Genomic DNA, 13,212 nt, shown 5'->3' on the forward strand with positions numbered 1-13,212 from the left:
AAAGACACTTGGTTTGATATTATGTAATGCTTAAGTGTGGCTTACGTGTTCAAATGTTTTTTGGGAACACTAGCCTGCATTTATCATGTAGAACATCTGAACATTCCCTCACTGTTTTAACAGATAATTGGCATGATCTTCAGCATGGTTCTTTGCTGCGCCATTCGAAACAGCAGAGAAGTTATTTAGGCACCTCACAGTTCCCCTCGTCCACTTGGACTGTTTCAAAGCCCACCTTCTTAGACCTCATCGGACCATCACATTCAGGCTTGGGAGCAGGGTGGAGGAACTCCCATGAGGCAGTGTGGGTCTTGTGGTACTGTTTTGTGAAGAGCATTCTGTCTCTGATCGTTTCTGTCTTTTCTGTTTCTTGCTCTGTTTGAAGATGACCTCCACTGCATGGACTGCTATTGTAACCCAATTAACCTTTACATTTATTTTGTCTTCTTTATTTATCACTGAATCATTACAAGGGGTACATAGTGTACATCTCTCTTTTTTCAAACTTGCTCTCGCTTAATAGAGAGTTCTCACATCTTGAGTCCTTCTTTGGTCCAGACTTTCACAGTGAACTGGCCATTTTCTTACTTATGTAAATAAGCTTTCTGATGCCTCTTATTGATCCACTTAATTTCCTGTTATTTATTGTGTTAAGTAGACCAGGTTTTCTGTGCTAATAGATAATGGGTCATATGTTTGTTTTGCTGGTGATTAATATTTGGTTATTGTAATTTTGCCACATCATATAGATACTGAATGAAGCCAAAGAGTGGAAGAGTGTGATTAAAGACCTCAGACACAGATCGTCACACTTAAAGTCAGCATGAACTCAAAATTAAATCTATTTGATTTAGTACCGTTCCTGGTTCTATTGTAAAAGATTCATGAGTGCATGATATTCCGAAGAAAAACTATTAGCTTCATAATTTTTCAGCAAAATGTAGACTTGCTCTTTCTCTGGAACTTTTTGAATTTGCTGCTATTGTCTAGGCTATTGGTTAATGTTAACCAGTAAACAAATTCCTAATTAGTTACTTTTTTAAAATCTTGCCAGTAATAGTAATTTAATGTTGATTAATAGTAATGTAATAAATATTACAGCAGTAATGGCAAATATAAATATTTGTAAAAAATTGAGTTACTGCCGAGAGGAGAGGAAACTCAACCTTCAGACTCCATGTTCTGCTCTTTAAAAATGTTTTCATTCATTTTTGACTTTTTCAAGTGTGTCACTAGTTTAAGTGGTTAATGCACATTACCTTCCTCACTTGGCTGATTTTGAATCTGTAGTGTTCAAACACCAGCTTTTAGGGAGATCAACAAATGCAATTTGCAATATTGCTGTAAAATTGCACAAAAGCAGCCAAATCAAAAACATATAGAAATTCTTAAACCATTGTGTCTTTTTGTCTTCTGTTCAAGAATATGACCCAATAGTTTTATTGATCGATGTGCCTTTACAAAGCCCCATTATAAACGTGTTTGTAATAACAGTAATTTACAAATTTGAGTTTGTAGTTCCTCAACTTCAAGTAGTTTTACTCTTTTATAGCATTGTTGCATGTAAATGGCTTTGATATGTGAAAATATGGTCACAGGACAATAAACCCTGAACAACATTAAAACAGCTCACAAGTAAACATTTGCTTTTTTTATTTTTGCAATGTTGAATAAAACCATTTCCATTGAACAGAAATGAATACATGTTGCACTGAAGTGTCATTGTCGGTAGATGTTAATACTGTAGTAAAACATCATAGCACTTAAAATATACAGCCTTTTGTTCAAGGCTGGGTCCCTCAAACCTTGCAAAAAGTTTGTCCATCGTATTTATTCAAAGCAAACACATGGCCTGAAAATAATGACCTATGCTTTGAGATTACAAATCTCAGGAAGCCACAGTTGTAACATGTGCTGGTCCATGTAACGGAACGTGCTGGTCCATGTAACGTAATGAAATGCAATAAAATGCATGTCTACAAAATTGCAATATTGCATAAATACGATATGCATCAAATGTTGGTCTGTTTTAGGAAACCATCAAGATAATCCTGAATTTTAGACTGCACCTCAAATTGGTCCAAATCGGTTACCCCAAATCGATTCAAAAACCAAAATAGAGGGCATGTGCATCAACGGAATAAGAGCCAATGACATTCCCTAAAACTATTAACAATTTAGAGTTACAAGGTCTAAAGGCTTCAAAAGCATTAAGTAACCCAATTGTTTAGACACTGAAAACAGTGACAGGAACAGAAATAAATGAATTCAGAGTTGGAAAAAAGACAGACACAAAGCAAGTATTAATGCAAAAATAATTGTACAAAGTGATTACGGGGAGGTGAGAAAAGAAAAAAAGAAAAGGGCAACAAAAACATTAGTGTCATTACAGCAACACCAGTCTTCCTCATTGAGGGGAAACTTTCACATATGCGTCTAGAATATGTAAGCACATAAGTGCTCTACTCCAGACATCTTCCTTACCAACAAGTGCAAAATGTTGGCTACAGCTCTTCAAAGAAGCCTGTAAACCATAGAGGAAGTGCAGTAAGGCTGGATGAACTCACAGGAACTTAACCAGAGTAGAAGTTGTCAACTTCATCTTGATTAATGTTTATCTTTTCTTGTAAATGTACAGTTGGTTGTGTAGCTGCCACAGTCTTGGTCGACTCAGAGGTATTGGTGTCTGTTCAGTCAGAGATTAGCTTTAGGGGGGACTGGCTCATGATAAACTCTCCCACACCGATGAAGTACATGACCTGCACGATGCCAAACAGCGGTGCGATGACTAGAGCCCTGCAACCTGCTCCCTTCAGGAATGCAGACGGCCCTTCTCGCCTGAAGATCTTGCTGTAGGAACAAAGAGACAAGCAAAGGTCAAACACAGTAGATGATATACTCACATTCCAGAATTACAAATCATTGTAACATTTAAAACAAGTAATGGGACTGATGCATCACCTGAAACAGTCAATTATGCCACTGTAGGTTTCCTCATTGGCTCCTTTGTTCAGAGACTGCAGCCTGGTCTTAACCACTGTTAAAACCAAAAGACAAGGTGAGCATGTGCATTTCCTTTTAAAAAGTGCACCAACGAGATGGGGCTAAGAGGACAAAAAAAAAGAAGAAGCTTACCATCACATGGGTTAACAGCAACCGCAGCTGTGGAGCCCGCAACACATCCAGAGATGAATGACCAGTAAAATGGTGCCGCATCTTCAGAGGACGGCTTACCCAACTTGTTCAAATTGGCAAAGAGTGGAAAGTAAACGATCGAGAAAGGTACGTCTCTAAATTGGAGAAAAAGAGAAAACAAAAAGTTGCATTTATGTTCTCATTGTGAATGTTTGCATTTAACAGTCACAGTAAGGATTGTACAATGCATTACCTCAATAGAGTTGCTCCAAGGCCTTTGTAGAGCCCCTGAATGCCTTGAGTGTGCAGTAACTCTCTTGCGATCTGGGTGGCAGATATGGCCCTGTGTGAGGTGCTGGGTATCACATTGTAGGAGCGACTCAGCACTGCGCTTGTGGTGGCCAGTCTATTGGGAGGGATGATGCCTGGTTTTCTCTGCTGTGCGGCTGTAAAGACGATCAAGAAAAGTTGTTCCAAGTGAGTAATAACTAGAATAAGGGATAATGTTGATCATTATTGCTAAATAAACTCCGTCAGCATGGGGTTTGAATCACCTTGTTGGGATTATTTCCCAATAATTACTAACTACATAATCACACCAAAATAAATGGACAAGAAATTGAAGCAGAATGATGCAACTAACTAATCAGAATAAAGTACTGCATATACTAGATTTTTGGGTTGTACAATTGATCTTAATTGATTTTCGATTTCAGATTTTAACGATTATGAAAACAAGATAAAGTAAAACGATTATTGTGCCACTGCCACATTCAGTCCAGCGTACCTTCCTTTCCTTCACAGCAGTGCGCTTTCGTTCCTTCCTAAAAGCCCAGCTTGACATCCAAATAATTGAGTGTTGTAAAATGCAGTCTACTGTTGCTAAACTGCGGGACATGTTTGATATTAAACTGTGTTATTAAAGGGGCATTAAGCCACAAAAGAGACAATGTTCCCCAGGTGGCTTTCTGTGTGCGGAGCTGAATGCGGATAAGCAAATAAACATTTTGACAAGACAAAATGCCTTTTTGGAGAGTATTCATGTAAACAATGAGTTGTGTCTTACGTACACAGTAAACAAAGAAAACGTGTGTGTAACAGTATATCGGATCCGTGCACTAGCTCTTAAAGTGACAGCAGCCTGTCATTAATCAAACAACAAATGACAAAGGAAAGGTAACTCACTGACCTTGACAGAACAACTAAAGTAGCTTTAATAAGGATTAATCTAGGGCTGAAACGATTCCTCGAGTTACTCGATTACAAAATTTCCTCGAGGCAAAAACTCTGCCTCGAAGCCTCGTTAAATTCCTATGTAAAATGTAATTCACTATACGCGGATCTATACTATAGCGCGTGATACATTTTGAATTTATTTGGCACGATGGCGGAGAGTAAAGATGTCCATAAAGGCAGAGAATGTCTAAAGTTTGGGATCATTACATACTTAAAAAGGAAGAGAACAAGGTGCAATGTGTCTACTGCGAAGTAGACCTGGCATACCACAACAGTACGACTTCAATGATTCAGAATCTGAACCGAAAACATCCACTCCATGCTCTCACCAAGCGTCACTGAAACATAACCTAATGGTCTGTTCACACCGAACGCGAATAGAGCGTCAAATACGCGTCAAGTTAGACGCTTAAACATTCGCTCGAGTTAAAATTTTTCAACGTGCGCGGAAGACGTTCGCGTCATTCGTGACGCCCAGCGCGAATGATGCGTCTATTCGTGTCTTTGCACTGACTTTGTATGTATGACTTTTTCCCGTTTTGTTTGTAATTAGTCTTTGTTTTTATTGTATTGCTGACAGTTTACTTGTCATATGTAATTATTATGAGGACCTTTTTCTTACATTAGTTAACCTAATATTAGTTTATGCTGAAGTATCGATAATTGTGAAATTTCACAATTTAAAATTACTTTTGATTAAAGTCATTTCACAATATTGCACACAAATAATTGTGATTTCAATATTGACCAAAATAATCATGATTATTATTTTTGCCATAATCGAGCAGCCCTTCTAGATTTCACTGCTCCAATAAGCACAAAAAGGAAAGCCTACCAAGTCTCCCAGCATCCTGTAGTTGAATTTTCAGCATCTCCATTGGAGTAGTGACGACAACCTGGCACATGCCAGCAGCACATCCAGCCAACATCTCTTTAAATACATTCAACCCTTTCCTGTAACAAACAAGGCAATGATTATATAACATCATATGTTATATTGTAATTGTGAGGTAAAACAGATATTGAATAGCACCAAGTGTAGCAGTAGCAAACATACCCGTCTTTGGAGAGGTGTTGCCGGAAGAAGTCATTGGCTGCCAGTTTGATGGCCTTCTCAGGAGTGACCAATGTAAGATTAACTGCAGCACCTAAAAGACAAACAAACAGAGGGTTAATGAAAACCACACCACAACTGATCACAGATCAGCAAACACACATTCCCCACCACCATCAAACCAGAGACAAAATTTACAACATGACCTTATCAAGTACCATTCAAGCAGATTATAAGATAAAAATGCCACTAACAGACTAAGAACATAAGCAAAGCTTATCAGAAAACTGTGAGATGATGATGGAGGGGGATTTTACATAATGTGAACAAAATGAAAAATAAAAAAACTACTATATAAACAGAGAATATTAGAAATATAGGATAGAATTTCCAATAAAGTGAGAAAAGAATGCAGGCACATTCCAGAAAGAGACTGACATTAGGGTTGTGCAGTATGAAGATATATATACAGTGCAAAGGTAGAAATGTGAGATTTTGCTATTCCGTTTGTGCAGCGTTAAATCTACAAACAAACCGCTTCCAATGAAGACAGCTTTGTTGATTTGTAGTTTGTAGTACTAACTGTAGCATTAATAAAGTAAATCAACTGATGTGCAGTCACAGCTATTTTACAACAGCTAAAAATGTCGCAGACAATTATATTCATAATACTCAAGTGATAGCCTAAATAAAGTAAAGAATCTGTTTTACACTGATAAATTCACACATGCATAAGTCTGGCATTAAGTTTAAATAAAGAAAATCTTATTTTCCTTTCTTTTACATGAATTAAGTAACATTCATTTATAACATATTCGATTCACTACATTGCATAATCATGTAATAATGCCGGTTTTCGGTAATGTATAAAATGTTTTTTACTTGAAGTCAGGCCAAAATAGTTGTGATAAATAAATGTACAGAGATGTAAGAATTTGTTCATACTGCCCAGCCCTAACTAGGACCATGTTGTTTTAAGATACAACTGTTTATAAGAAACAGCAGTTGTTCACATGATCAGACTAACAAAAAGAAAGCGGATAATGAGCATAAGTGATTATAATATCACACAAAACATTCTAGATGTTAACAGAACATGGCAAGATGGGTTAGTACTGAATGGACAAGGGCAAGGACAGTGAAGAAAGTGGGGGAAAAAAAACTCTACAAAGAAACAAGAGGCAAAAAAGTAAATATCATAATGATTCAACAATTAACTATTAAATAAAAACAACAAGAAAAATATTGGTGCCTAATTGTAATAGAGCAGAGTGGGTAAGAACCATGATAAATGATTTGCCTCCAGCGTGGCTGCGCCTTATCGGCTAGCCTTCACTATGCCAGCGGGGACCCACGTCTGTAACATGAAAAACACAGATGCAAACAACAGCATTCCTCACAGAAATGGAGACCCGGCACAAAACACCGACTCCAATCTCCCCAAACTCTACAGATAACACTCTTCAAGGACACTTATATTGTTCCGTTGAATAACTGAAGCCAAACAACCGATCTACCAATTGTAATAATTACAACATGTTTGATTTGCTTAATTTAAAATTAACCCTCTGATGCATTAAATGTAAAAAAAATAACATCACACATCTTAAGACTTTAAAACAGCATCTAATCATTCCCAAATTATTTATTTAAACAACTTTCTTGAATTTAAAATAAAATTTGCATTCTGAAAGATTGGCCCATCTAAAATGAAAAGATAGTGATAAATATTCCAAATGTACTTGGTGCATCACCACTTTTATGAGCTATGTTTAATAAAAGTGGTCATGAATATGCACAGTCATGTAGAATTATGGCTAAGGGTAAATTTATATAACCCCATTGTGGTTTGAATGTAACATCACACCCTGAATGGTTAAAATGCCACTATAGTGGATGCCATGCATCAGGGGGTTAAAAATAAGGGATATGTAAAACTCTAGGGTTGATAGTACGTCCATTTTACCAACCAACGTATACTATAAAGTATTGATTTTTAGTTCAACTCTTTGATTTTTTTTTAAAGACTGTTCAGACGTTGGGAAAATGCTTAAATATTGCTATTAGTGCAACAAATTTCAAAAAAATGTCTGAGTTTGATTTTACGATCACCAGCCAACAAATTCTAGTTTATTATCCAAAGTCACATGGACTGGATTCCATATGAAGTCTATTCAGGTGTACCCATCATGCCATTTATGGAACTATACTAATCTAAAAAAGGCATACTGTATATATTTACATACACTTATAAATAAATAAATGAGTGAATCTTACCTCTATACATGCCAAAGTATCCCTCAGACCGCACTGTTTTGATGAGGCAGTCAATCCTGAAAGACAAACCAGATGTTTAAACATGGACCAGTCTACCGGTTTCCACAAATTAACTTATTAACAACAAAAGCCATGTGCTCTCGGTTCACTATGTATGTGTTTGCATCATGCATCGGACACGTTCTGGCTTTAATCCTTATAAGGCTTTGCAGTGACCATAGTGGCCAAACCATCATGTCAGGCGGCAACTAACGCCTGCCCATGCATCACATTCCACTAGGATTAGCTACCAATGCAAGGAAGCTTATCAAATCAAAGTAAGGGGTCTGACCGCACAACCACGACTCAAAAAAGAGAATATTATAACACCACTAAAATGGTGTTTGTGAATTGAAATGGAAAAGTAACAGAATTGAAGCATTGAGAGGTTTAAAGAAAAAGTGGCAGGCCCTTACATGCTCTTGTAGACTTGCTGGCCTGGTCTCTGGTTCTGAAGTCTGGTCTTAACCAAATCAATGGGAAACACGCAAGTGACCCCAACGATGCCAGCAATACCACCATTAATCAGTTTGGCAGGGAGGCTAGAGGAAAAACAAACAAAAAGAGGTGAGAATCAAAGCATGCCATATATATATATATATATATTAAATTAAAATATACAACTAAAGTGCTTTACGAAATTCCTAAAAAAAACACTTCAAAATTTAAGTGAATTCAAGGGGTCTTATCAAATTCACTAAAAAGACATTAAAAATTACATGTCAATTGATTAACATCAAATAGACATTCAACAGAAGAAATTAGAGAGAAACAACCATTTCATTTGTTAAACAAGCTTTAAAATGTATATAAATGATTAATATTCTTCTGTACCTGATCTGTTGAGACATTATGAAATTTCAGCTAAAGATTGAGAGTTTGATGAGAGCTTCTTGTAGTGATCAGTGCGGAGACCTGGAAGTAAAGACACAGAGATGACTGTTAACTGACTCATATACCGTATATAAGCCTGTCTGCACGTACTCTACAACCGGAAAAAATAACTTACGCCTCACTGTCATTAAGCTCATCCTTCGAATCTCATGAGGCTTTAATCCACGGACCAAAACACTGACCGATAAAGGTCAAATGACACGAACTCACTCACTTCCGGCTAGTGTGTGTGGGTGCGCGCGCATGTATGCTGCTAGCACGCCTGTCCTGTACGCATGTGCTGAGTTCCGTAAGGGTTTGGCTTTGCCTTTGTGTCGTGTTTTTAGATCCCTGCTCTAATCAGTAGATATCCGTAACGTTAGTCAATGGGAAATCCGACTCATTTCCGCGAATCGGTTCTTACAAAAAGTTTATTTCAAAGAGCGGTCAGTTCTTTTGCGTCCTGATGTAATTACAGCATCACGTTGTCCACAAAATCTCGCAGATTAATGTTCTAAACGTTCTAATAAAGCCATATACATACAGTTTAATATTTTTTAAATAATGGAATTTGTTATTGACTTGATTAACGCTCGGACTGCTTCAGAAATCGCGAACATCTCATTCAAACTAACGTTAGTTTTGTGAACTCGTTCGAAAAGAGTCGATCCAAAAGAAGGATTCAAATTCACTTCACAAGAATTTAACAAGATTAACTTACTCAAGACCTGACGTGTTTCAGTGGCATTCCTCTAACACACGGATTTGCTTCAGGCTTGCAAAGAAACTGAAGACTGTTATTTCTTCGTTAATTTACAACACATGCAGTTCCCTATTCTTAAAATATATTATTTTTTGTGTGTGGCTGTAGCATGAAGATAGACAAATACTATAATAACAAGATAATGATTTTTTTTTTAAAAAGCAGAAAATTCAAAACTACGAGGCGGTTAAGGAAATGTTTAGAAAAGCGGAAATGAATGAATTACCCGGTTTAAACTAACGGTCTAAACTGCAGGTTAGTTGCCAAACACACTAAAGCCGGTTTAACGTTAAATAAATCAAACACTTCAGAGAACACACCACCACTGAAAATATTATGAGTCAGATGACTTAATATTACTAATAAACGTTTGGTCGGTGCATAACCTTTATATCTCTACTATGTTATATTTTAACTTCTATGTTACTACTAGAACGTAAAGCTTGTTTAGGCTTTTTCCTAAATAAACACTTACCTCTGAAATCGTTCAAATATGTTAATAAGATTCGGTACCAGAACCTTCCACAACGAAGAAATTCGAATGAATGGTTCTATGGAAAATTCCTTTCACCTTTAAAATAGGAGGCGGGCCATTTGTGCCGGGTGTAAATATACTTGTCCAATCATGCCTCAATGTATTTGCATACCCACATTTATTCGTCACTCAGTTCTAAGGACCTCCTCCTATGAGTCAAACCCGACTCGTGCATTGTGGACACGGTGTCAAATTACACCAGCCATATGGAAAGCTACGGTGTTTTAGTTCAGTGACGTTTACAGAATAATAGTTGTTTGTACTAAAAACAATATGCATTAGTTATAATATCAACATCAATAGGAAAAAGACATTGCTTACACTTTACAAACTAAATATATTGTGCGTGTGTGTGTGTTCTCTCAAATCTATCTATCTATCTATCTATCTATCTATCTATCTATCTATCTATCTATCTATCTATCTATCTATCTATCTATCTATCTATCTATCTATCTATCTATCTATCTGTCTGTCTGTCTGTCTGTCTATCTATCTATCTATCTATCTATCTATCTATCTATCTATCTATCTATCTATCTATCTATCTATCTATCTATCTATCTATAGTCAGCATGACTAAACATAAAAACATATAAGGAAACAAAAACAAATTGTTGTACATTTTGTTTTCCAGAGTAGCTGTGTTCTACAGCAATTACAGAAACTACTTTCTCAGACACTAGCTAGCTAATTCTCTTGATTGCCCTGATTAACATTAGAATGATTGTATAGAAATGGTAAACATTGTATAAAGGTCAACTTGCAAAAAGGCTTCTATTTTTCACCTGAAACCCTGTTTTTATAAACTGTGTCATGAGGCAAAGTGTATACTTGTTTGGTCTAAGTAGCCTAACTGTGATTAAGAGATGTAGAACTATGCCACCCTCTTTCTACAGATCATGATGAAGACAAATACCTGGAAGTTACTAATCTAACAACACTTCTTCTCAATGAGATTAAGTGAAACTCCAGAAAGATCAGTGTTAATCTTTGTTTCTCTGGTTGAGGTTGAAATACAGTTCTAAATTAAGCAAACAGTTGTCCGATATGCTTAAAATAACACAATGAAGTTGCAGGTTAAAATGACAATAAAATGACCAGACATGCAGCTGGTGGTTATCAGTCACACCAGCTTTATTTAGCTCATTGACTCATAGCATGTGGTCCACGGCTATTGATCAGGGCTGCGTTTCCCAAAAGCATCGTAGATCAAGAACATTGCCAGCTATGGTCTCTATATGATAAACTTGGCTCACAATGCTTTTGAAAAATGCAGCCCTGATCTAATTTAGATACAAAAAGCAAACATTGTTTTATTATATTGCACAGCTGTATTTTTCTGTCATGCTGCTCTTCTTTTTTTTTTTAGACTCTCTTTTTCAAACACTTTTTTTTTTTGAGCTTCTGACTTGTTGAGTCCTGAATGACATCTAAAAGTATTTAGGTCATGATAAACATCAAAGACACGACTGGAATGTACCTTAGACTCAGATTTGAATACAGCGTTTCTAACGTTCAGCAACAACAACCCCAGTGAAATTCAGCCATAGGCTTCTCAACCTTTGGTTTATGTTTCAAGTCTAGCCAGTTTTAGCAGGAAGAATGTGGCAGAAAAAAAATCCACTGGACACTGAACACATGGGGAAGGTATTCTAGTCCCACCAACCCTGTAAAAGACTGCTGAGCAGCCAGATTCCACCAGCGTTATTGTTTGATGTATTATTATATCAGGGCATTGGATTATCACAACACAGACTCATGTGCTATTGTCAAGAAAGCATCTGCGCCATTCTAATTTGATTGGTCAGATTGTGACCAAGCCGACTGGAATCCTTGAATAATATAAAGGGGATCACTGTGGAATGGCCGTCTCTGCATGTGAATGAACATTAAAGGGAAATTAACAAGGAGAAATAGTGAAATAACAGCTGAAAGATGAAGGACAACTTCACATTATGATATTGTGTAATACATCAACATATTTGGACGGGAACATTAGGACACACTGTATTTTGTCTCATAATTATAGGACATGTAATAGCTTTCATTTGTTTCAGTAGGTTATGTTTGTACTGGTTGTTAGGACACTGAGTGAAAGGCGGGACATGACATATTTCATTTGTTACCCTGCTATGAACCCCAAGCATGTAACCATGGTGTCAGTCCTTGATCCACCTAGGCAATTCTTTCCCAACCCTCCCTTGTTGCCCTTATTTTCTGACACGTAAAAAAAAGAAAGATATAGTATTGCGTGACAGCCATGAAAGTAATACATAGTAACGGCTGGTTACAATTACCCATAAAATACAATATGGCCTATAAAGACAGAAACCAAAGGACTAGAATGAATGCAAACTTGGGTTAAACACCCAAGTTCGTAATATAAATCTCACAGCTATTTGCCTCTCTAAATACGCATTATCTAGCAATGATTGCTCATTTACTACACACAAACACACCGGCTACTTCTGAGACAATTAAAAGTCAATGACACTATTTACGTGGTTCAATACAAAGCAGGTCTTTTAATGAAAAAACATTTAGGCAAAACAATGTTTTACCAAGTGGCACAATCTCAGAATCAGTATTCAAATGGTTCTCTAGACAAAGCAACATCGGTTCAGCTTTTAAGGTGGGACTATCTGTTTGATGACTAATGGCAGACAGGGGGAATGTTTGGGGAATGTTTATCATCATTTAGTTTTGCAGTAGTTTTTTGTAACTATTTTACGAGGCAGCAACTTTGTTTGAATTTGTATTATGTGATTTGTATGGAAATGTGAGGTTTTTTTTTTTGAAAAAGCATGATGTTTCACCCGTAAACCTAAGCAGATCGTACAAAAATGTACAAAAGAGATTGTAGAAATTCACATGAATTAGCCAACAATTTGCCAAAACATCAAATGGTTCTGTGACTGAAATTACTAGCTTGGCCTCTTGTTATTCTTGATCCATTGCATGACAAGGAAATGTCCTTACAACCAACTGGATGAATAATTTCATAAACACCCATTGTTAAACCATAAACACAAGCAATTGTGATAAAACACATTTTTATGGAAGAATTTAGAGGCAGTGCCGATCAAACACTAAAGCATCATTAAAGTTTGCAGAAGGTCTATTATCCATAAAAGCATAAGTATTTGAACTCCATTAAAACCACACCTTTTTTAAACCACTTTTGGCCTCATTAAAGACATCAGATGCTTGATATAAAATATAGCAAACATAATGAGTTAGGTAACTTAGTGACTCAAGGTTTACTCAATGATTATCTAACAAACAATTGCACCAAGT

At 36.6% G+C, this 13,212-nt stretch overlaps 2 protein-coding genes across 3 annotated transcripts in view; one reads left to right on the forward strand and one right to left on the reverse strand.

Annotated features, from left to right (window-relative positions):
* tspan2a (tetraspanin 2a) overlaps window positions 1-1,640 on the forward strand; it is a 20,667-nt gene extending 19,027 nt beyond the window's left edge. Inside the window, exon 8 of the mRNA XM_077197941.1 lies at window positions 124-1,640. Coding sequence (XP_077054056.1) covers window positions 124-189 — 66 coding nt within the window. The 3' untranslated portion in view covers window positions 190-1,640. The remainder of the gene's footprint in view (window positions 1-123) is intronic.
* slc25a55a (solute carrier family 25 member 55a) lies at window positions 1,637-9,957 on the reverse strand. Of its 2 annotated transcripts, none has more exons than XM_077197939.1 (10): window positions 9,853-9,957; window positions 8,576-8,656; window positions 8,158-8,283; window positions 7,703-7,758; window positions 5,429-5,519; window positions 5,207-5,325; window positions 3,389-3,581; window positions 3,136-3,290; window positions 2,962-3,037; window positions 1,637-2,850 (listed from the first exon to the last, which is right to left on the reverse strand). In XM_077197939.1, exons 2-10 carry the CDS (start codon window positions 8,590-8,592, stop codon window positions 2,691-2,693), a joined length of 993 nt encoding a protein of 330 aa, XP_077054054.1. In that variant the 5' UTR covers window positions 8,593-8,656; window positions 9,853-9,957; the 3' UTR covers window positions 1,637-2,690. The 2 variants fall into 2 exon arrangements, with proteins under 2 accessions (XP_077054054.1, XP_077054055.1); XM_077197940.1 differs by lacking the exon at window positions 9,853-9,957 and adding an exon at window positions 8,751-8,861.
* Between the last annotated feature and the right edge of the window lie 3,255 nt (window positions 9,958-13,212).

This window comes from Siphateles boraxobius, unplaced genomic scaffold (assembly GCF_051911475.1).
Source record: "Siphateles boraxobius isolate OS27281-9 unplaced genomic scaffold, OSU_SipBor_1 41, whole genome shotgun sequence".
NCBI lineage: Eukaryota > Metazoa > Chordata > Actinopteri > Cypriniformes > Leuciscidae > Siphateles > Siphateles boraxobius.